At 37.8% G+C, this 22864-nt stretch overlaps 1 protein-coding gene across 5 annotated transcripts in view; it reads right to left on the reverse strand.

Annotated features, from left to right (window-relative positions):
* Positions 1–22864, reverse strand: part of LOC139746235 (rotatin-like) — a 58125-nt gene that overhangs the window by 30957 nt on the left and 4304 nt on the right. The window contains exons 4-13 of one of the 5 annotated variants that reach the window (XM_071657229.1): positions 22165–22265; positions 20564–20675; positions 18287–18445; positions 13356–13499; positions 9774–9965; positions 7793–8068; positions 7529–7690; positions 7034–7437; positions 3237–3390; positions 1533–1742 (exon numbers count right to left, since the gene is read on the reverse strand). In XM_071657229.1, coding sequence (XP_071513330.1) covers positions 1533–1742; positions 3237–3390; positions 7034–7437; positions 7529–7690; positions 7793–8068; positions 9774–9965; positions 13356–13499; positions 18287–18445; positions 20564–20675; positions 22165–22265 — 1914 coding nt within the window. Of the gene's footprint in view, positions 1–1532; positions 1743–3236; positions 3391–7033; positions 7438–7528; positions 8069–9773; positions 9969–13355; positions 13500–18286; positions 18446–20563; positions 20690–22164; positions 22266–22864 lie in introns of all 5 variants that reach the window. The other 4 variants (XM_071657228.1, XM_071657226.1, XM_071657227.1 and 1 more) reach the window with 4 other exon arrangements.

Genomic DNA, 22864 nt, shown 5'->3' on the forward strand with positions numbered 1-22864 from the left:
TGCATTTCTAAATAAAAACTGGAAAGTATGCCTTTCATGTTTTTCCAACCATGAATACCTCTCCAGTCTGCACCCCCAAGGAGTACAGCCTCCATGTCTTCAGTTATTTCCAGTAATTCAGATACTTTACGTAGTCAACTGGGGATGTGAAAAATCTCTACCCACTTCCTAACTCTGCAATTTCACCAGACCTGAAAGGTGATGAGAACACAGAAGAATATTCTATTCATATTCAAGAGAAAATAGCAGGGAATGGCAGGGAAAGAAGCGTGAATTAATAACAGAGAGGTAGAGTGGGTGAAACATAATACTTTGTGGGGGTGTGGGCACAGGGAAAGAAAGCAAGACGGGGAGTTTACATGGAGAGTGTATGGTAGTATGATCTGGGGGGGTTGGTGTGAGTGGAAGACCACCTGTGACATGAGGAAAGAGTGGAAAAGTACTGGTTGAAGAAAGTGTGGAATGCTGTAAGTAAGGGAAGCATGTAAGGAGAGGGTTGGAAGATGTTACTGTTGCAGAATGGAAGCATTTATCTGCTATTCCTCCGAGACAACCTCTTCTTCCAACCCTTGGTTCAACCACTCCTGTTCTAAGGCCATTCAGGTAGGGGATCAGGCATATCAGGCTTAAGAATGTTCCTTTATTCAAAGGAAGACATAACCTCTCCTCATTGTCCACTGATGGGTGTTTCTGGTCTTTAGCTAAGGGAATTGCCAACTTCTGTCACCGTTCCTTCACTTTTCCATTCTCATAGTACTACAGCTGTCTCTCCCATAGACAAAGCATCTTTCTTTGGTTCCTGCTTCTCCTCTAACTCTACCCAGGATGACTCCAACATCCCTTCACCCTCATGCATCTCTTAATGACCCTGTGCCCCTCAACATAATCTCTTTTTGGACTGTCTGAAAAGCACTTTTCTCTCTCTGGACAAAAACAAGGATGATGGTCCTGATGGCATCCATCTCCATTTACTGGAAGTGTGCCTCTGAACTTGAACCTGTGCTTACTTGTCTGTTCCATTTGTTTAAAAACCAGAACTTTTCCTTTTTCTTGGAAAAATGCATTGGTACATCCCATCCCTAAGATGGGTGACTTTCATAACCCCTCGAACTATCATCCAATTGCTTTGACATCTACCATTTCCAAAGTAACTAAATCCCTCCTCAACTCCCACATCCTTAGACATCTTTAATCTCACAGTCTTCTCTCTAATCACCAGTATGGCTTGAAAAGGTGAGACTCACTGGTGATATCATTTCCTAACGTACTAATGCCTGGTAATCATCCCTGACAGATTTCAGGGAATCCAATGCAGTTGCCCTCGGACATATAAAATGCTTTTGACAGGGATTGGCTACAGGGTCTCATCTCTTAGCTCCCTTCTTTTGGCTTCCCTCCCTCACAGCTAGCTTCCCCTCTGATTGATCTATCGCAGTGGTAGTTGATGGCTCAGCTTCCCTACCTTTCTCCTCCAACAGTGGTGACCATCAATTATTCAATCACTTTATCCATCTATCTTCCCTTTCCCTTACCTCTATATTTTGTAGTGTGTTGTCATCCTCATACACGAAGGATGGAAGAGTGATAACTGCTCGGCCAAGACTTGTAGATGGTTCAGATAGACACTGAATATTTGTGAGGCACATGCGCCAGCATTCAACAGCAACAGCCCACACAGGGGAACTCATCAGTGGACGGCCAAGCAATAAGCCATGAATTATGTCCTTCGCAAGTTTCACAACCTATGGAAAAATTTGAAGAATAAAGTTATCAGCTAAGATAAGAAACAAGTGCACTGTGTTATAAAAAAATCTAGAAAAAAATTTCTTGTTTGTTGAATCTTCTCAGTTTTGAACTGATATTATTTCAAAAGAGGGTTAGTTGAAACAAACAAGAAAATAGCTATTCACTAGCTACGACAGACTATGTATATTTACCTCAACATTCCACATGCATACCCAAACATTTCCATAAGTCCACAACCTGGATCATATGCATTATGAAACAAAAATAACAAGAGACTAGGACTAGATAACAAAAACTACAGCAGTGCAATATTGAACAACATTATCAGTTATCAGTTCAAAAACTTTTATCCTTGTAACAATCTATGAACTAGGGTTGGGTTCAAGTGCAAGTATGTGAGAGCATGATTTCAAGTACTTGGACAGAGTCCCAAGTGCCGATTTTACAGTACTTGTACTCAGCCACTATTTTGCTGAGAAACAATTACAATCATGTACAGTATGGCATTACCAACCCAAACAGTGGCAATGTGCATGTTGTGTGTGGTGAATGGATGAGGACAGGTCATGGTGAGGGAGGTATGGATGGGTAAGAGGGATCAGGGCAAGCTGGATCAAGTGAGATCACATTTCTTTTCTAATCTTTTATACATACTATCATTATTGCACTTCAGCTACAGTAGCAATGTAGTAGATACAAAAAACAATTACTATGTGTATCAAGAAGTCAGCTTGAGGCCAATCCTCCAGGTAGTGATCACTGCAAACATTACTGCCTAAACAAAACAAAGATCAGCACATACTATTTTGCTGCTAAATATTAATTTCTTTTCTTTAATTTTTCATATGCTTTATCATTACATGCTATTGCTATAGTATTCAGATAATATGCTGCTAAGTCAGGTAAAATAAATCTCTCTGAGACTAATTATGCAAGGAATGCATTAACCATAAAATACTCATACATTTCACGTATAAGTACAATGCACACAAATGCAACTACTCTTCCACCAAATAACATTAAAGATATTCTCCAGTGTGAATAAGCAATGCAAATTAAAAACTGATACCTTCATGGTTTCTCTGTTGCAAGGTAAACAATGAAAAGTATATTCAGGACTTCCACAAAATACACACAACAATTGCAAAAACCAGGCCTTTTACAAAAAATACTTAAAAAGCCTGATCTATAATCAATGTATGAAAAGATGTATAAAGAATGTTAAACAAATCTGACAATCATTCTGAATCACTTTCAAACACTATGTTACTAATCATATATATACATACATACAACTGGTTTACTTTACAAGTTATTTACCTCATTCTGTCCTAGACATTTAGTTTCATCCTAAAGCTACAAAATGAAATATTCTCGTGATTCATTTTATCAACAATTATATTCACCAATAAATAAGAAAATGATCACATTAAAAAGTCACAGCAGAATTATACCAACTGGAACTCAAGAAGTTTTTCCATTCAACTTGCCTCTTCATTATCATCAGTAAGTCCACAGTAAAGAATATATCTGATGACTGTGGGAGATAAAAGCAGAAGAATTTTTGGAGAACGACTCATTGATGTATCAGATGCTTGTGATATCCCAACACTATCCTCCACTAGTCGCAAAACAGATTTATATCTGAAATATATCAGAAAAATTACCCAAAGAAAAAACTCCTGGGTGGAAATACAGTTTTTTTTCATTCTCATACAAAAGGCTTGACATCCCTATTCAACCTCAGCAATGGAGTAAAACAAAAAATCCAATAACCCTAGATATATTTTTACTACTTCCAATCTCAAGCTTTATATCCAAAACATTTTAAAATAATCATTACCTCATTAAACTTCCCATCATGATTACTGACATTTGCAGTATGATTGGTGGCCACAGAAAAGCCAGATTCATTAGCACCACATACCCTAGCTCAAAGTTCAAATTTACCTCCATCTCTCATACTGAGAAATTCATGAGGACTCATGCAGCCCCCTAGAGGTGCTACACACAGCTTGCTCAATTCTTAGTTCAGCCACTCCACTCAGCTGCTAACGCCATTTGCAATGAGGATTTTTTTTTTTACTTTCTGTTTGACACATATGAGGTTTCATGTAAGTGACCCTTTCCTAAAATTATAAGTAATAGCAATGTACCTGAAGGTTATGTACGGAGTTTTCCAAGCAGTGATATTAAGAAATATATAAAATAAGAACACTTGGAAATGAGATGTTTGAGGACAATATGTGGTGAGAGGTGGTTTGATCGAGTAAGTAATGTAAGGGTAAGAATGTGTGGAAATAAAAAGAGCGTGGTTGAGAGAGCAGAAGAGGGTGTTTTGAAATGGTTTGGGCACATGGAGAGAATGAGTGAGGAAAGATTGACCAAGAGGATATATGTGTCGGAGGTGGAGGGAACGAGAAGTGGGAGACCAAATTGGAGGTGGAAAGATGGAGTGAAAAAGATTTTGAATGATCGGGGCCTGAACATGCAGGAGGGTGAAAGGCGGGCAAGGAATAGAGTGAATTGGATCGATGTGGTATACTGGGGTCAACGTGCTGTCAATGGATTGAATCAGGGCATGTGAAGCGTCTGGGGTAAACCATGGAAAGTTGTGTGGGGCCTGGATGTGGAAAGGGAGCTGTGGTTTCGGGCATTATTGCATGACAGCTAGAGACTGAGTGTGTACGAATGGGGCCTTTGTTGTCTTTTCCTAGCACTACCTCGCACACGAGGGGGAGGGGGATGTTATTCCATGTGTTGCGAGGTGGCGATGGGAATGAATAAAGGCAGACAGTGTGAATTGTGTGCATGTGTATATATGTATGTGTCTGTGTGTGTATATATATGTGTACATTGACATGTTTTTTCTTTTCTTTTAAACTATTCGCCATTTCCCGCGTTAGCGAGGTAGCATTAAGAACAGAAGACTGGGCCTTTGTGGAATATCCTCACCTGGCCCCACTCTGTTCCTTCTTTAGGAAAATTAAAAAAAACGAGAGGGGAGGATTTCCAGCCCCCCGCTCCCTCCCCTTTTAGTCGCCTTCTATGACACGCAGGGAATACGTGGGAAGTATTCTTTCTCCCCATCTCCAGGGATACACTGAGATGTATGGGTATGTATATTTGCGTGTGTGGACGTGTATGTATATACATGTGTATGGGGGTGGGCTGGGCCATTTCTTTCGTCTGTTTCCTTGTGCTACCTCGCAAACACAAGAGACAGCGACACAGCAAATACAAAAAAAATAAAAAAAGAACACTTGAACACTCATAACAATATACTGTGTAGTCATGTCTGTTACAGCAAGAATGAATTTTCATGGCTCTGCATGGTGCAATAAAAACTTATTTTCTGAGTTTTTGTAGATTACAAAGGTCTAAAAGGCTACTTGTTGGCACAGAAAGTTCATGAGATGGGGATCTACAAGTGTACAGATCTCTCCCCTACACTATACTGCATATATGCACATGTACACATTCATGCTCTACGCAGTCATTCCTACTCACCCTCATCCATTCCCAACACCACCCTGCTCCAAAGGAAACAGGACAAAATGCATGAAAGAAAAGAAAAAAATAACATATGCATTTTCTTTTCCTCTACACCTGATTACCATCCCCTGCATCAGCAAGGATTATATAATAATATCGGTGTGCACTTCCCTCTTACAGTTACCCTTCCTATCAAGTATTGTTTGAATGAGCCATTTCCACTAATTTCTGAAACTTAAGGTTTCTCTTATTAGTATAGCCAATCCTCTGCCTCCTATCCCCTTACATCTTGCTTATAATCACTAATCATTCTCCTTTCTTTTATAGTAGGAACTGCATTTGGCATTTTTATAGTCTCCAGTAATCTTTTAAAGAGCAATCCTTCTTTCTGACTCCTCTCCTCTTTGAACTTTCCAATCTTCTTTGCTTTTTCTTTATTTCCCCCTCATTCCTCTGCCTGCATACTTTTCAAATTTCTTAATAAAATTTTTTTCTTGCTCCTTGACTATATGTTTCAATATCCTAATTTCCTTTCCCATTGTGTGACACTTATCATAGTCTTTGATGTGACTCCAACTGCAATAACTTATGGCCCTGTAACTCTTATTGTGTGTGTGTGTGTGTGTGTGTAATTACTACACCTATTTGTAATTACCTATTCATACTGTACATGGAAGGAATTTTAAACTTCTCTGCTATCATAAAACTTCTTAGCTTTATATATGCTGTCCATAATGAACACAATTATTCTATTCCATTTCTCCATCATTCTTATACTTTAACAAGTTTCTTGCTTAATTTCATGTCTTTATGGTTTCAAAGAACTGTGTACATGTGACCACAAAAGTGAGAAATAAGAAAAATCTTTACATCAAAATTGATATCATCTACATCAGTTCTATTACCAAAGTGCGCTTATATTCAACCTTTGGTACACGACTCACTTTTGCATTGTTCGCTAACTCACAGCTTGATGCCAATATAAATCAGAAATTTCTTTTTTTCCTATCAATTCAGTCCTACTGTAGTGCTTATACAGCGAGTTAACAATACATAAATTTACAAGTTGCAGGCTGGTCATGGTGACCATATTGCAATCCACCTACAAGCTTGACAAACAAGTTTTTCTTTAAATCTAATATTTCCAGATACAGCAATTTTCTTTTGTTATCTGAGGTTCAACCCCCATCCTAGGTAGATGGCTTGTAGCCCATCCTGCTGCTGATCCTACCTTTGCTAAACAGGTAAATGGGTACCTGCTTCAGTTGCATTAATGAACAGCACAAGTGAAATGCCTGGCCAGCCAATACTTTGTAACTCAAATGTCTTCAGAGGTGTCCATGCATGGTAACATAACCTCACTGGGTGGCCTGTGAGCCTCCCAGGGTCTGGAAATTAATTTCTACTTTATTCTCTAGTGGATAAAATAAGTCTTTCATTTCTAAGTTCACAAAATTATTTTTTTCATGCTTGATTGCAATTTTCCACTAAAAAATAAACAAAGAAAGGCCACATTTGCTCATGTCTATTCTCCAGACATCATGTGTAATGCACCAAAACCACAGCTCCCTCTCCACAACCAGGCCCTACAGACCTTTCCATGGTTTACCCCAGATGCTTCACAAATCATAAATAACCTAATCTAAAGAATTCCTTATTATGCAGAGTAAGGCAACAGTACACGGATGCCTGATTTTGGTTCCTGACCCCAAGGTTACAAGTGCTGGGGTAGCTGATTCTGATTAAGCTATAATTCTAAAGCTCAGTACAACTGCCTGTAAAGTCCACTTACCCATCTAATCTTACTGCAACATCTGGAAAGTTAAAAACTTCAAGTATCAGGTTTCTCGCTCTGCTTAACTGATCTTCATTCAGATTTCCCTGTGCAATCTGTTTAGCCAATCCTCGTACAAGTTTCTCCACTAACAGGGTACTCTTATGAAAAGTGGACACTTGTACAGCCTTTCCTGCAAGATCAAGGAACTGTTCCACCTGTGAAGATGCTGTTTGCAAAAAGCTTGATGTAGCTTGCAGAGACTTAGCAGCAAACAATATACACTCAATCTGATTTCCAGAAGTAGGTCTTGCTTGACTGAGATACTGCAGCAAAATGCTGTACTGATCCTTATGCTCTAAATAAAAACCTCCATCGCATAATGCATGGATCATCCCTTCAGAAACGTCACCATCAATGACCTGGAATTTGCATGAAAATCAATACAAACTGCACTAATTATTTTAGTAACATCTTCTTTTTAACATTTCAAATCAAAAACAAAATTCTCACCTGGGGAGAAACTTCAACAGGCAAGAAATCCTTGAGCACTTTGCACAACACCAATGCCAAACAGTGTATATTCTGGACATACTTCTCAGCCTCAGCATGAAGTGATGCAAGTTTCTTTGCTTCAAAATTAGCCAGCATAAGGTGAGAAAGACATATAATAATCTGAAAAATAAATGAAAACAATGCAATGAAGAATGGATTAACTATGCAAAATGTTAAGTCATGAAACAGCTGCAATCCATGCAAGATCAGTTGTCTACAAACCCTTCTAATTTCTTCCGCTACTTCCAAAGCAACTTCGTCATCATCATTATCTTGTTTCCATAAAAGACTTGGATTTACACATTGCTGCAAAAGTGTTAGACAAGCAGTGAGGAGATGAAGACTGGCTGCTTGAACTGCTGACCTTGAAGACATAAGAAGAGGACATACAACTCTCATTATGTGACTACAATGTCCAGTAACTGTTAACTGATGCATTCCAAGAAGAATGAATTCATCTTCATCATCCTCTTCATGTATGGTTGTGCTTGATAGCTCCTAATCACAAAAAGAATGAAAAATAATATTAAAGAAATTATAATAATTTCTGGCACAAACAATATCACTAAACAAAGAAATTTTGGTTTTTCAGAGTTGAAAAGTGTTTTCTCCTCAAGGCAGTGTCCCCTGAGCATGAGATACTTTCTTTGGAAGATATGAGTTAGGGTTCCATCTATGCAAGTTAGGGTTCCATCTATGCAAGAGACTAGACTGAATGATCAGTGTATAAGTATACAGAACACATTCTAAGACGTGGTCATCTTAAGCTTAAATGGTTATTCTGAAATGGCAGGTCTGGGCACCAATCAAAAGCACAAAACTCCCTCATACCAGGAGTTATCGGAGGTACCAGAAGGCATCTAAAGGTTTCAACTAGAAATCCATATGTTTAACTGAAGGTATGACAGGTACTCCAAAAGGTGAGAAAGGGTAGTGAGTGGTGGGATGATAAAAGTCAACTTGCAAGTGAAAGAGAAAAGAGATGTGTATGGTCACTACTTACATGGAAGGAGTGCAAGTGACTGGGAGATGCACAAGAAAAGTGGCAAGGGGGCAAGATGAAGATACAAAGGCTAAGAAGTGGTAATAAGAAGAATATGACTGAGATAGCTGAAGAGCATGTGTTGCAACTGTCTGGACACAATGAGAGAATGAGAGAGTAGAGGCTGAGAGGAGGGTAAGATTATTAGAAGTGGAAGGGAGAAGGAGAAAGGGGAAAATGAACTGGAGATGCAAGGGATGAGTGGAAAAGGTTTTGAGACATTGGAGCTTAAACCTGCACCAGGATGTGAGACATGTTTAGGACTGAGTGAACTGGAGTGATATGGTAAAGAGGGGGTGATGTATTGTCAAAGTACATAATCAGGGCATGTAAATTGGTCTTGAGAAACCACAGAAAGGTCTATGAAACATTACTGTAAATAGAGGGCTGGCTAGGACTTCAGCGCATTACAAATGACATCTAGAGTGCAGATGTAAGTAAATGTGGCCATTTCTTCAACTGTACCTGGCACTATTATGCTAGCTTGGGAAAGCAGGGCTAGTATGAAAAAAAAAAAATAAAAATCACACATATACACAGAGTATGTGAAGTGGCCAGGGTACCATGAAAATGTCTGTGGGGCATAGCTGGGATAAAGGGCTGTGGTTTCAGTGCACTGCACATGACAGCTAGAGAATGGAAGTGAGAGAATACAACCTTCCTTTAGCTGTTCCTGGTACTACCTAGGTAATGTGGGAATGGTGAATAAGTGAGAAAAAACAAATACACATATACACATAAGAACAACATTCAACAAGGAGAAAAAATCAAAATGACAGCTGACAGCAGAAAAGGAAGGCAGTCTGTCCACTCACACCGTAATCATAAAAAAATGTCAACCTGAGAAGCTGGTTGAAGGCTAGTCAGTGATGTCAGCTTAGTGCTGCTTGGCTGAAAGTGAACCCATAAGACAAGTACTTCCTGGGAATACTTTTGAATCATTTGCAAAGGGTTAGTGAAGGCTGCTACCTCCTCATTAAACAAAGGTGGACACAGTGCTAACCAATATTTTCCAGAAAAAATATCTCATGCTTGTGAGACAAACTGTAAAAGAGACAAATCTATATTATTCTACTAAAAAAAGCTACAAGAATATCACTGACCATGTAATGAAAGTGCTGGCTTTCAATTATACACAATATCATTTAAGAGTGAACATACTTGTATCACACTGTCGACTGATCCTCTTCTATCCTGCCCATCGTATATGAATCCTTCATTACTTCCTTTGGTGTGTAACGCATGACCATTAGCACCTGCACCTTGCATGTTGTTACTCCGTGAAGAACAGCAGCTGCCTCTGGTTATATCTCCACTTGGAGAGATCATTCCAGATGAAACTGGTGTTACCATCTGCTGGGTTGTTAAACACAGGCAGCACCTCTTTAACCAATAATCTAATAGTAATATCTAACTCAAATAAATTCAGTCAAAAGAAAGTATTATAAATGCATTTCTCTATTGAGTACTCAAGTGGCTGTTCATAAATCTTTCAGCTGTGAATCAAGTTAACCATGATTTATCAGCTGTGATAACAAGATTACCATGATATGATGCAGTGTTTACATCTGCATCTTGCCTACTGCCAGCCACATCACACATCAAAAGTGCCCCTTCATGGTTCACAGCATATACAAGTTTACATGTTTCTTATATCTTTTTTTCACCAATGGGATTTATCCTTTAAAATAATTTTCTTTTTGTGGGAGCAAGCGTGAGGTTCTGAGTTTATCAAGAAATCAGAATTTCCTTAATCATGAACTACTACTTAAATACTGACAGCAACATGAGTTCTGTATATTTACCTCAATTAAAAGTCTACTCATTCTGATTGCAGGACAAAACAAATGAATTTTTGTAAAACATTAAGGAAGCTTTCACTTTCCTTACTACTATAATCTTCTTATATCAAAACATACAAAACAATTCTTTTTATAAAGATAAGTTCTTTTTTTCAACACATGAACTACCTAATCAAAATAAATGCATTTGTGGATATAAAGTATGGAGTGCAGAAACATATCTACATCCAGTCTATGCCAGCACTTCAGTGGTTGTCAAGTTGCATTTCTCTGACCCAGGTAGCTGTCTTTTCTTTCTGCTTCACCTATCCATGGACAACTGCCATCCTGTCCAAAAACATACAATCTCTCCTTGTCATACATAACACTTGACAACACTTAACTCACACAGCTCATTCTTTGTAACTCTACATATGTCTGCAGTGAGTGCTATGTGCTAGCCTTGCCTTTTGGCAAAATGGTAGGAGCAACAGAAAGAAATAGCAGTTAGGAACATTTAGGTTGGTGCATTAGGGAGAAACAATAGGTAGAAGTAGTCAGGAGGAACATTAGGAGCATTTGGTAGAAGTAGTTGGGAGGCACATTAGGTAGGACCCTCAGCAAACACTGCACTAGAGTTGCCCTTTTCCAGTGGCCTGTTAAGGGTAAGGCACCAAAGGTTAAGAAGCAACACTATGGTTTACTAGTTATGGAGGCTCTATTGCTGAGGTCACCTCCTTAAGGGAGTTCCAGAAAGGAGCTTGTGTCATAGATAAATATAGATGTAGATAGACAGATCCAGTCTGTTAGTTAGAAAGGACACACACACGAAAAGAAAAAAAAAATAGGTCATACAACCTATGAGTACTAATTTTCTCCTCAAGCAACTCAACATTATAAGCAAAGCTAAATTTGAACCAAACAATTCTGACACTTACTTCTTTGGCTCAACCTCAACAACTCAGGAAGTTTACAATGCACCAACTAGCAATTCAGATTGCCTTTCAGTTGATGTGCTTATTCCAAAACATACGAACTGAATACTTGTTGGTTATAGTAACTAAGTTCAGAGAAAAATCTCCAACATTTCACAACCTGTTTTCTACACTGGATATCACACACTAAACATAGCTATAATTACATGGTAAGCTAGTCTAAGTAAGGAAAGAAGCCACTAGTTCTTCCTTGTACTAAGCCACTTTAACCCTGAATATCTTTCAGAAGACCAATAAATACCTAGATTTTGATCCAGACAACTATGTGTTTACCTACTAACTACTCTATACAGCACAGAAGTCTCTGGCAGTTGACTGTGAGTATGCTGTATGTGGTTCGGGGCATTCAAAAATCCTAGGTACAGCAAACAGTAGAATAGTGCATCGAAACAGTGCTGGAAACTTAGACAATGCTCCATATCTTTTGTCCATATTTTTTCAAATACACTCATCAGTAACCATCCTTCAAAATGCTTTGGGTTATATCATTTTTGCACTGCAGAGAAAGCAAAGAAAAAGTATATAAATTCATGACGTACACTGATAGACCAAATTAGAGATGTAAGGATAGAGTGAAAAAGAACATGCAGAAGGGTGAAAGGTGTGCACAGAAAATACATTGGAACACTGTGGTATACAGAGGACAATTTGCTGTCAAAGGCCTGAACCAGGGCATATGAAGCAGCCGGAGGACACCATGGAAAGGTCTGTGGGGTTGTGGTTTTGGTGCAATGCACATGACAGCTGAAGAACAGATATGAGTAAATGTGGCCTTTCTCTGTCAATTTATGGCACTACCTCACTAATGCAGGAAATGCCAAACGAATATGAAAAAAAAAAGTATACAAACATTGCAATAAATCACTGAAAATCATAGCATGATTACACAGCAAGATTTGTATGTAATACATCATTACAAGGGATGCACTGTATACATGACAATGTTGAAGCCTGAACATTTATTTGCTTGAAGCTAGGCAGCTCTAAATTGCCAACTCATATATGCTTATCAAAATCATTGTATGGTATCACTGTCTATCTTTATCCATACATTACAATACAGTATGCACTGAACAGAACATCCTGACATTTCAATATTCACAATTTACCAAATCAATATTGAATTCAAGTAAAAAGAGAAACGAGAGATAAATGAATCACAGTGGGTGGTTGTGGTCAAATGACCAAATTACCTTGTTTATGTATGAGGTTTCAGACAGCTACCATGTAGAAGCAGAACATTATGGGACCAGTGCCATTTCCTCATTTAGGGAGGGTAGGTTTGTATTTCCACACATTGGGATGTGCAAACTCTTTTGTGATAGCCATCAATATTAGTCATATTTTACAGAGGAAATAATGTGTATTACACTACTGTAAAACAGTCATAATTTGTGGCCAAAGGCGTTAAAGGTCAAGATCACAGTGAAGAAGAAAAGATGAAGATGAAGAAGGGCAAGAACATCTAAAGCAGTCTTTCCACCTCTGGTGAGAGACACAATAATGGGGACTGCATCCATTGACATAAGAATAAAGATAGAAATACTGAGACTCACTTTTCACACCAAGAAGTCTTTGTTAGGTTAAGCAAACAGTGAATGTGTGTGCTATCATCCTAGAATCAAGAAACAAAATTCACAAAATACCAGTGATGTACGAGAGGTAAATCTACTGTATGTAGCTTGTGGAGTTTGCAAAGTTAAAATGTAATCCAGGTGAATTTAAAGATATGGATCATTCAGGATTGCATCAAAGCTATGCAGTTACTTTCTCCCAGTCTACAGACCACAGCATTCAACTATCTGACAATAGTCAGTGAGGTATAAGTTATGGGATTAACAGGCCTACATTCCTTAAAAATCTACTCCCTTGCCATCAGTTCATCCCTTCTGTCTTGGCTGGGCGAATCAGCTAAATAGCTATGATGATACAATTAGTACAAGATAAAATTTATAAGAATCACTCACTTGTTCATTTCCTGGTGACATATGTGGATCGGTGAAGTGTTTAACTCTAGTGTTCAGCATTTGGGTTAAGGTAAGTAAGCAGTTACAGCCTGGAGTCTGTACACGCCAAGAATTCTCTCCTTCCCCAATGCAACCATACACTGCCTAAAAATGAGTTATGAATATGAGCAAAGGAATTTCTTTCCCCAAATCATGAACACAGGAATACAACAAGAAATGATTATGAAAGAAACTTGTTTTTGCTGTGTATGTTAAGATAATTACTGCATCCAAGTAAGGCATCAATACAAGTTCTGCTCTATCATTCTTTTGTCACTTAAAGTCATTTCTTATATGCAAAGCAGGCTGAATTATTTTCATACACTTTGGACACTAATCATTCCTACACATTCAAGAGTCAATGCCAAGGGGACATCAAAATTTGTCAAAGAAATCTAAATCTCATCAGATTTCTGGAAGGAGACATACTTTGGGTTGTAAAAGAGAATGGTATGTTCTTCTTAAGATAAAGTGCTTCATATATACTCTACAATTTAAGAGTTAAAGAAAATTTCTGGGCAAAAAGGTAGTCCACTCATATAACCACTTTCAACTTCTTAACATATGTTTCGCTTTCCAGCAACATTTCCAGGAACATAACTGTGCTATAGGACAGGGTACAGCTGTCATATCTATCTATCTATCTATCTATATTTCTGATGCCTGTTCCAGCTGGAACTCCCTCAAGGGGGTGGCCAAGACAATAGAGTACCTATAACTAGAGAGCTCTAGTGCCAATTCTTAGCTTCTAGTGCCTCACCCTTAACAGGTCACCAGCAGAGGGCAACTCTAGCACAGTGTTTGCAGAGGCTCCTACCTGATGTTTCAACTAACTACTTCTATAACAAACAGAAATAATGGGAAAAATCAAAATCTAATATAAATATTCATTGTGGCACTCTAAAAGCTCATATTTCTTTTATACTTCTTTGCTGTTTCTCTTGTAATGAAGTAGCACCAGGAACAGATGAAGAAGAACTACATTTGCTTTAATTCACTCCAGTTCCCATGTGTAATACACCAAAACCAGATCCTTTTTTTCACAGCCAAGCCCCACAGACTTTTCGTAGGTTTCCCTTGACCACTGCCTATGCCCTGGTTCAGTCCTTTGACAGCAAGTAGAAACAATTTTGGTCCTCTCATCCTATTTACCTATCATCTCTGAGTGCTGACTTGCACACCATTTACTCCTCTGATGGTTTGGTGGTCGTCATCCAAACTTTGTCACCAACCCAGCTGCTCTGACCACATGGTGTTGCTCTTTACAACCTGGTCTGCATACATTTATAGAATCTTCCTCTACAATAATAAGTTTCATATACTTCAAAATCATACATGGAATAGCTAATGCATATAGCATAGACCAAGGAATAAGATATAAGAATTTCCTTGTAAATATACCCAGGCTTCTCATTGCTAGAAGTACACCTTTTGTATAATTTTTAAATTTCATAAAAAATATCAAAAAAGTGTCAATTTCTTTGCATTTTCCGTATTTCAAATAAAGGTGAAAATCATGTGTCTTTGAAATATATTAGGAATTTTATTCAACCTTTCCCTCTTTATGAGGCTTCAATGTCTGAAGTAATCTTCAAGAATTTTATAAAGTTTCAGGGGCATGTATATTTCTCTATACTGTATTGTCTGTATTTCATATTTTGCAAATATGAAAATCATATGCCTTTGGAATAAATCTGGTATCTAATTCAACCTTTTCCTCTTTGTTAGCACATATACATACCTATAAATTTCAATGTATACATACATGTATATACACAGACACATAAATATATATACACATGTACATATTTATACTTGCTGCTTTCATCCATTCCCGTTGCCACCCTGCCACACATAAAATGGCATCCCTCCCCCCGCGCGAGGTTGCGCTAGGTAAATACAACAAAGGCCACATTCATTCTCACTCAGTCTCTCGCTGTCATGTATAATGCATCAAAACCACAGCTCCCTTTCCACATCCAGGCCACACAAAACTTTTCATGGTTTACCCCAGAGGCTTCACATGCCCGGGATCAATCCACTGACAGCATGTCAACCCCAGTATACCACATTGTTCCAATTCACTCTATTTCTTGCACTCCTTTCACCCTCCTGTATGTTCAGGCCCCTATCGCTCTAAATCTTTTTCACTCCATCCTTCCACCTCCAATTTGGTCTCCCACTTCTTGTTCCCTCCACCTCTGACACATATATCTTTTTGTCAATCTTTCCTCACTCATTCTCCTCATGTGACCATGCCATTTCAATACACTCTCTTCTGCTCTCTCAACCACACTCTTTTTATTACCACACATCTCTCTTACCCTTTCATTACTTACTCTATCAAATCACCTCACACCACATATTGTTCCTCAAACATCTCATTTCTAACACATCCACCCTCCTCTGCACAACCCTATCTATAGCCCACGCCTCGCAACCATAAAATGAAATTTTTGTCAGATATATAAACTATATTGCCATATGAAGTGAACATAATTAAGAAAAAAATCAATACTTTCATTTCTAGATGGAAGTCTTTTGTGGATCTCCCTTAAAATTCACTGAGGCAATCAAAGGGCTGATAGCACCAGTGAGTTCTAATACCTTCCAACACAGCCCATTATCTATATGAATAATGTATATGAAAAACAAAAAGGGACACAAAACTGATCCTCTTGGCACATTTCTTGTTATGTCTAATGATTCTGAGGTATGAACAATACTTACTATCTTTGTTTATGGCAAGTCACACAATTTTCTAATCAAAGTAAAATACCATCTACACCATGTAACTTAACTTTCCTGAGTAATCTTTTATCTGGGACTTTTTCAACTGCTTTTTGAAAATCTAAATAAATATCAACTTCTCTACTTTCATGATGCATATTGATCTTATCATAAAAGAAATGAAAAAATGCCGCAGGTCATTAATCAATGCTAATCACATAACTGAATTACAATTTTTTTCAAATGATAGCTTTCTTTAAGTCTGCCACCTACAGCCATCAAGTTACCTACACAATAATTTCCAGGCAGGGACTTACCGGTATCATCTTTTCAGAATATCAATGTTACATTGGCAAACTGCCAATCCTGTGCAACTTTCCCTATAAAAAGTAACAATAAAAGGAGAAGTGAGGGGCTCAAACATATAACGTTTGGTTTCTTCCGATAATTTCATAATATTCCTCGGTACTTCTTGTTTTATCTACTTTCATCTGTCTGATATTGAAATTACACCTTGATCCATTTTGTCAATATGTTGCAAAATATACTCTTTCAATATCATTGTGACTAATATGGAATATGAAATGTATCTTCAATGGTATATATTGAAGAAAAGAGTTAATTCAATTAAGATCTTTGCCATAGTCTTATAGCCCTAAGTCATTTCACTGGTTTCCAGAAGATAAATGTTTATAACCACAAAAGGTTTTAAGGTTTCTTAACATATGCATCATATAGTCATTTCTTTGAATCTATTTATACAATCTTCTCTATGATGCTGGTTGCCCATACCCTGAGCTTCTTGTAGGCTATTTTGTTAAAAAGCAGTTCTTTGTTTTACCATTCCACCAATTTTGCTTAGTTTTGAAGAATTACTCCCAAATATAAATTGGCACCTATGCTCCATGTACTACTCAGAATGTCTTACGACACTTTTCTAAGATATGTCCATATTGTTTTCAATTATATCATCCTGGTTTGACATGTCAAGAGAAATGCAATCCTTTATATTACAAATATAAAATCTGGCATTCTTTCTAAACTGTCTTACTGACTAACATCAAAAGCAATACTGAATGCTGCTTTAAAAGTATCTTGTCCTTTATCAATTCTCTCCAGTTACAATATTTGTTTATCAATAAGATCCTTATTTGTAGTTACAACTAATTCTAATATATCTTAGATGAAAATAGGTTTCTCAATGATCTGCATTTGAGCACTATGAAGCAAGTCCAGGGCTTCTGCAGCTTTGAGGCTGAGCTACAAGCAGTAGTAGGAATATTTAGGATTTCTCTGGAGTGAAAAGTTCCTTGATGATAGTCTGTTCTTTTCCATTCATGCATGATGATACAACTTTGCAAAAGGTGACTTTTCACTCAGCGTGACCACAAGCAGCCCAAGTTTGGTAAAATCCAAGTTCAAGTATAAAAACTGCTTATGATGACTCAGTTTATAATGTCCAAATGTTTTTTTCATACATATTCACAATTTTCCACACTAGTGAGGTAGCATCAAGAACAGATGACTGAGCCTCAGAGGGAAAAATCCTCACTTAGCCTAAGTCTCTGTTCCCTCTTTTGGGAAAGTAAAACAGGAGAGGAGGATTTCCAGCCCCTACTCCCACCCCGTTTTAGTCACCTTCTACAACACGTAAGGAATATGTAAGAAGTATTCTTTTTCCCCTTTCCCAAAGGGTATGTACCTGTTATCATTCTCACAAAAATCTGTTGAATCTAAAGACCACACAACTGTAATATATTTGTACCTGTATCACCCTATACAGTCCTATCTCTATAAACTAAATGTCACTATAGTCTAAGTAACCAACCCCTTTAAAACCTATATTCTATCAAACATCCTTAGTTCATATTTCAAAACACTGCACATAATTCCATCATCAACACCAGTGACTCAAGTACTGCATACTTTATGAACTGTATCATCTGCAGAGCACATGAAATACCTAGCTTAATTCATAGCTTTTTAAAACCATACCTAAAAAGAAATTCAGAAAATTCAGTCTATTTTATAACACCATAATGTAAGCATTACAAGTAGAGCATAATCAGATTCTTCTCAGAAAACACATACTCATGTCAGTTTTTTCCAAATTACTACAGTATCATTTATCAATAAAAAAGCTATTGGTAAGATATGCAAACCTTCACAATGGCTGGTCTTTGTAAGAGAATTTCAGGAGGAAAGTCTTTCAGTACGACAGTGTTGAGGAAATGTAAAGATGCTATGACCACCCCCTCATGGCAACTTAACAATGACTGCACTATAGAATCCAATACTTGACGATCACTACTTGTCAAGGCCTGAAAAGTAAATCACACTGAGCTTTCTATACTATTAAGTAAAGCAAAGGCTCTAAGGCACGTAATTCACCATTGCAAAGTCAAGCAGCTGTTACATAACCTAAATTTTGACTATGCAAGTATGATATGGAAAACAATATTTCCTTTCATCTACTACTAATGAAATTATGCAAATACAGTAATGCCTTATGATAAGTGGAAGTGTGTGTGATAGGAGAAAGATGAGAGGACAAGGGAACAAAAGTAAGGTAATGAGGTGCAGCAGGGTAATGTGGGATAGGATGGTTTAGTGTGGGCTGTAATAAGAACTGAAGGAAATGGAGTGCTTTAGGTACCTGGGAGTGGTTGTGGAAGCAGATGGAACCATAGGAGCTGAAGTGAGTCACAAAACAGAGGATAAGGTTATAACTGAATTCAAGAGCATGTGGAAGAAGACATCAATGTTTATCACAGCAAAAATGGGTACATTAGTCATGACAATGTTGTGTGGACATAAGTATAAGGATGTAAACACAAAAGAAAGGAAGTAGTGGATTTGTTGGAAAATGCTGAAGAGCAATAAGGAAGAGGGCAGGCTGATCATGTGAGGAATGATAGTGTAAAAGAGGGATGCGGTAATAAGTGCATTCTCGTTGATAAGGGAGACATGAATGTGCCAAAAGAGTTTGAACACATGAAGAGAAGAAGCAACGAATTAAGGACGGATAGAGTCATGAAGGTCATGGGTAAAAGGGTGTGAAAATTCAAAAGGATGAAAGGTAAGCATGCCTTTCACACACACACACATGTGCACACCCATGCGTGTTCAAGCCCTGAGCACTCAACAAATTTTTCTCTCTATCCTCACATCTATAATTTGGTCTCCTTCCTGTCCCCTTCACTTCTGACTCATATCCTCTTCATCAACCTCTCCTCAACCATTCTTTCCATACGTCCAAACCATTTCAGAACACCCTCTTCAGCTCTCTCATATACTCTTATTACCATAGCCTTTTATTACTAACTCTATCGTCTGTTTCCTGGCACTACCTTGTTGACGCAGGAAACAGCGATCAAGTATGACAAAAAAAAAAAAAAATAATATCTATCACACCATCTCACATGATATATGATCCTCAAAAATTTCATTTCCAACATACCCACCCTATTCCACACATTCTCATCCATAAGCCATGCCTCACATCCATACAACTTTGTTGAGACTACTGTATCTTCAAACATGCCCATTTTCACCCTCTCAGATAACAACCTCTTTTCACATATTCCTTAATGCTTCCAGACCCTTTGCTTCCTCACCCACCCTACAACTTATTTCAGCTTCCATGGTTCCATTTGATGCCATTTTCATTCCTGGGTAAATTCTTGAAATAAAAAAGACTTTGCTGTGGGAGTATGTGACAGTAAAGAAGTGAGCTCATCTGTTGTGGGTGAAAGTTGGTTATGGTAGGTGGCTGACTATCTGTTCTCACGGACCTGGTAGTAAGAGAAGTAAAGAACAGAGACATGTCTTTAGAAGCTGAATGGGTGCATCAGCAACTCTGAGATGAGGGACAGAGTATTCATGATGGGTGATTTGAATATAGGAGTGGATGATGTATTAGATGAGGATAAAATTGGGGCATGGAGTCACCAAAGTGAACAACTTGTAGAGTTGTACACTAAAAAAGACTGATGATTGGGACTATCTGGTTTACCTAAGGAGACACATATAAGTAAATATGGGTAAAGGGGAGGTAATATATCAAAAAACAACTCCAGAACATGCAGCAACAATTCTTTCTTCATACTTGATCACCGTTTCCACTCACATACATATATATATACATATATGCACATACACATACATATATATATATATATATATCTATACATACATACATATACATACATATATATACACATTCATATTTGCTTGCCTTCATCAATTCCTGATACCATCTCACCCTACAGGAAACAGCACAAATGCATGAAGGAACAGAAAAGAAAGATAACATACATACATTCTCTTCTCTCTCCCACACCTGATTGTTGCCCCCTGTGTCAGCGAGATAGTGCCAGGAAATTGATGAAGAAAGGCCACATCTGCAGCAACAAATATAAACTAATATTCATACGCACCTGCCAAGGGAAGGTTGTAAACGTCACTGGTGGCTCTCGGTCTGAGACATGATGATCATGTGTTGTAACATCACAAAAGTTTTCCATGCTTTGGTCCCCATCCACACTACCACTATTAATGAAAGACTGTGCCATGAAATCATTTTTGAAAATCAAATAATAGAATAAATTGAATGCAAAACTGAGCCATCCTAAAGTGTTCCCTAGCTCTATTTCACTGATTCAAGTCTAAAGCAAAGTACCAACATATCACTTCTAGAAACTCAAGAAATTTATGGAGGTAGAAGGTGAGGGGAGAGACAAATATTTTGGAGACAGAAGAAATCACATCAACAGGATGATACCCAGGAGAGCTAAAAAGGGCATGCTGAAATGTTCTGGACAAATGGATAGAAAGAGTGAAGAGAGGTTAACAAAGACATTATGTGTCAGAGGTGGAGGAGATGAGAAAATAGAAACAGACTGGGAGATGAATGGAAGAAGAGGAAAAGGCATAGAGTGCTCAGGACCTGAACATGCATGAGGGTATAAGGTGTGCATGGGACAAAGAGAATTAGGTAACTCAGCAATCATTCTATCCTTTGGGGGCATCCTTTGTCCTCCCATATATTACAGCTATACTGATCAAGTTTAAGGACGTGTCTTATGGGCAAATGAATCATCCAGAATGCCAGTATCTGGGGGGGATATTCTTAAGAGCTTCCAATTCCTCGGATCTCTGAGAAAAATTTGCATACACTTGACACTCCCCTTCCAATTCAAGTGAGTTCTGCAAGTCATTTTTCTACAAAAATGTTAAAAGAGGTTAACAAGGCTGTACTATGGAAATGAGTTGTAAGTCCATCCCAAAGCTAAAAATAACAAAGGGTTTGAAAGAACATCATTTCTTTTATCAAGAATGATACCATTCTAGCTCCTATCTCTAAATGTAACTCCCCTGTTTGAGAAAATGAACTCAAAGTCTCCTTTCCCCTTAAAAAAAGAAATAGAAAGCATCAAAGGGAACAGAAAGAAACTTGGAAAAGGGGAAAAATGACTAGTCATGCTACCAAAATGTTGCTCATCTTGATATATACCAAATCATAAATGAATATATGCTACTAAAAATCTATTTTTTCTAAAACTTAGAAACACAGCCACAGGAGAAATAAACAGACATGCTACATAGAAGAGGTGCCAACAATAAAAAAAACTAGCAAATATACTAAATATAGTATCCCAAACATTAATACCAATGAGGATTTCCGAAAGAACAAATGCTATAGGTATGCAGGGATACATCCTCCACTTGTGGTTGGGAAAACTCTGAACACTGTAATTAAAGATACTTACACAGTTACTTTATTTCATGCTTTGCTTTGCATAATGCATTTATAACAATTTTGTCCCATTACACCAGCAAATATCAAAGTCAACAGAAACAACCACTATCACTGATGAGTGATTAGCAGATAAAGAGGATGAGCAGTACTTCCTCCCTGGAAATCCTAAGGGTTGGTACACAGTGATTCTGATTTCTAAGAGATAATCTGGGAGAACTTCTCATGCTTACAGAACATAATGCAGAAAAGAGGAAATCTATTTTGTATACATAAACTCACCACATCTCCTGGCCACTGACAACATGAGGACCTGTGAGGGAGCATATGTTTTCTGTATGCTGCGATGTATCCTCCACTTGTGGTTGGGAAAACTCTGGAGTCTGTAATCAAAAATATTTACTTATTTCATGCTTTGCATAATGCATTTAAAACAGGTTTGTGCCTTTACACCCATAATTATCTAATTCAATAACAAAGATATACTATGGCTAAAAGATTTCATTCATATGGCAGATTCCAGAGGAATGTAATGACAACACAAATTATTCAAGTGTGGCAAGGCTATCTAGACGAGCTGGTGTAACTCATGATAATATGTTATATGTTATGCAAGGCCCAGCACACCTTTTACTAAGTTCCTACAGTTTTGAGGCTCTAGTCCATGTGGGAGTAAGGAAAAGTGGGTTACTTGGTGCATAAAGGCCCTTAACCCTTTCAGTGCTCTACACACTATATAATACCCTTCGAGCTCGCTGGTATGTGCATTACATGATGTTTTAATAGTTTCTGCCCTCATATGAAATCCCAGCTGATGTTTGACTCCACCAATTACCCATAGGTGTTTCTACCATGCTCCCACCACAGCTGAAAAAATATTACTTATCTCAGTCACCTATACATCATCTTGAAAGGTAAACATGATGCCATATGCTGAAACCTACTATTGTTCAATATGCATAATACACAGGAAACTGATGAA

This window comes from Panulirus ornatus, chromosome 64 (assembly GCF_036320965.1).
Source record: "Panulirus ornatus isolate Po-2019 chromosome 64, ASM3632096v1, whole genome shotgun sequence".
Lineage (NCBI taxonomy): Eukaryota > Metazoa > Arthropoda > Malacostraca > Decapoda > Palinuridae > Panulirus > Panulirus ornatus.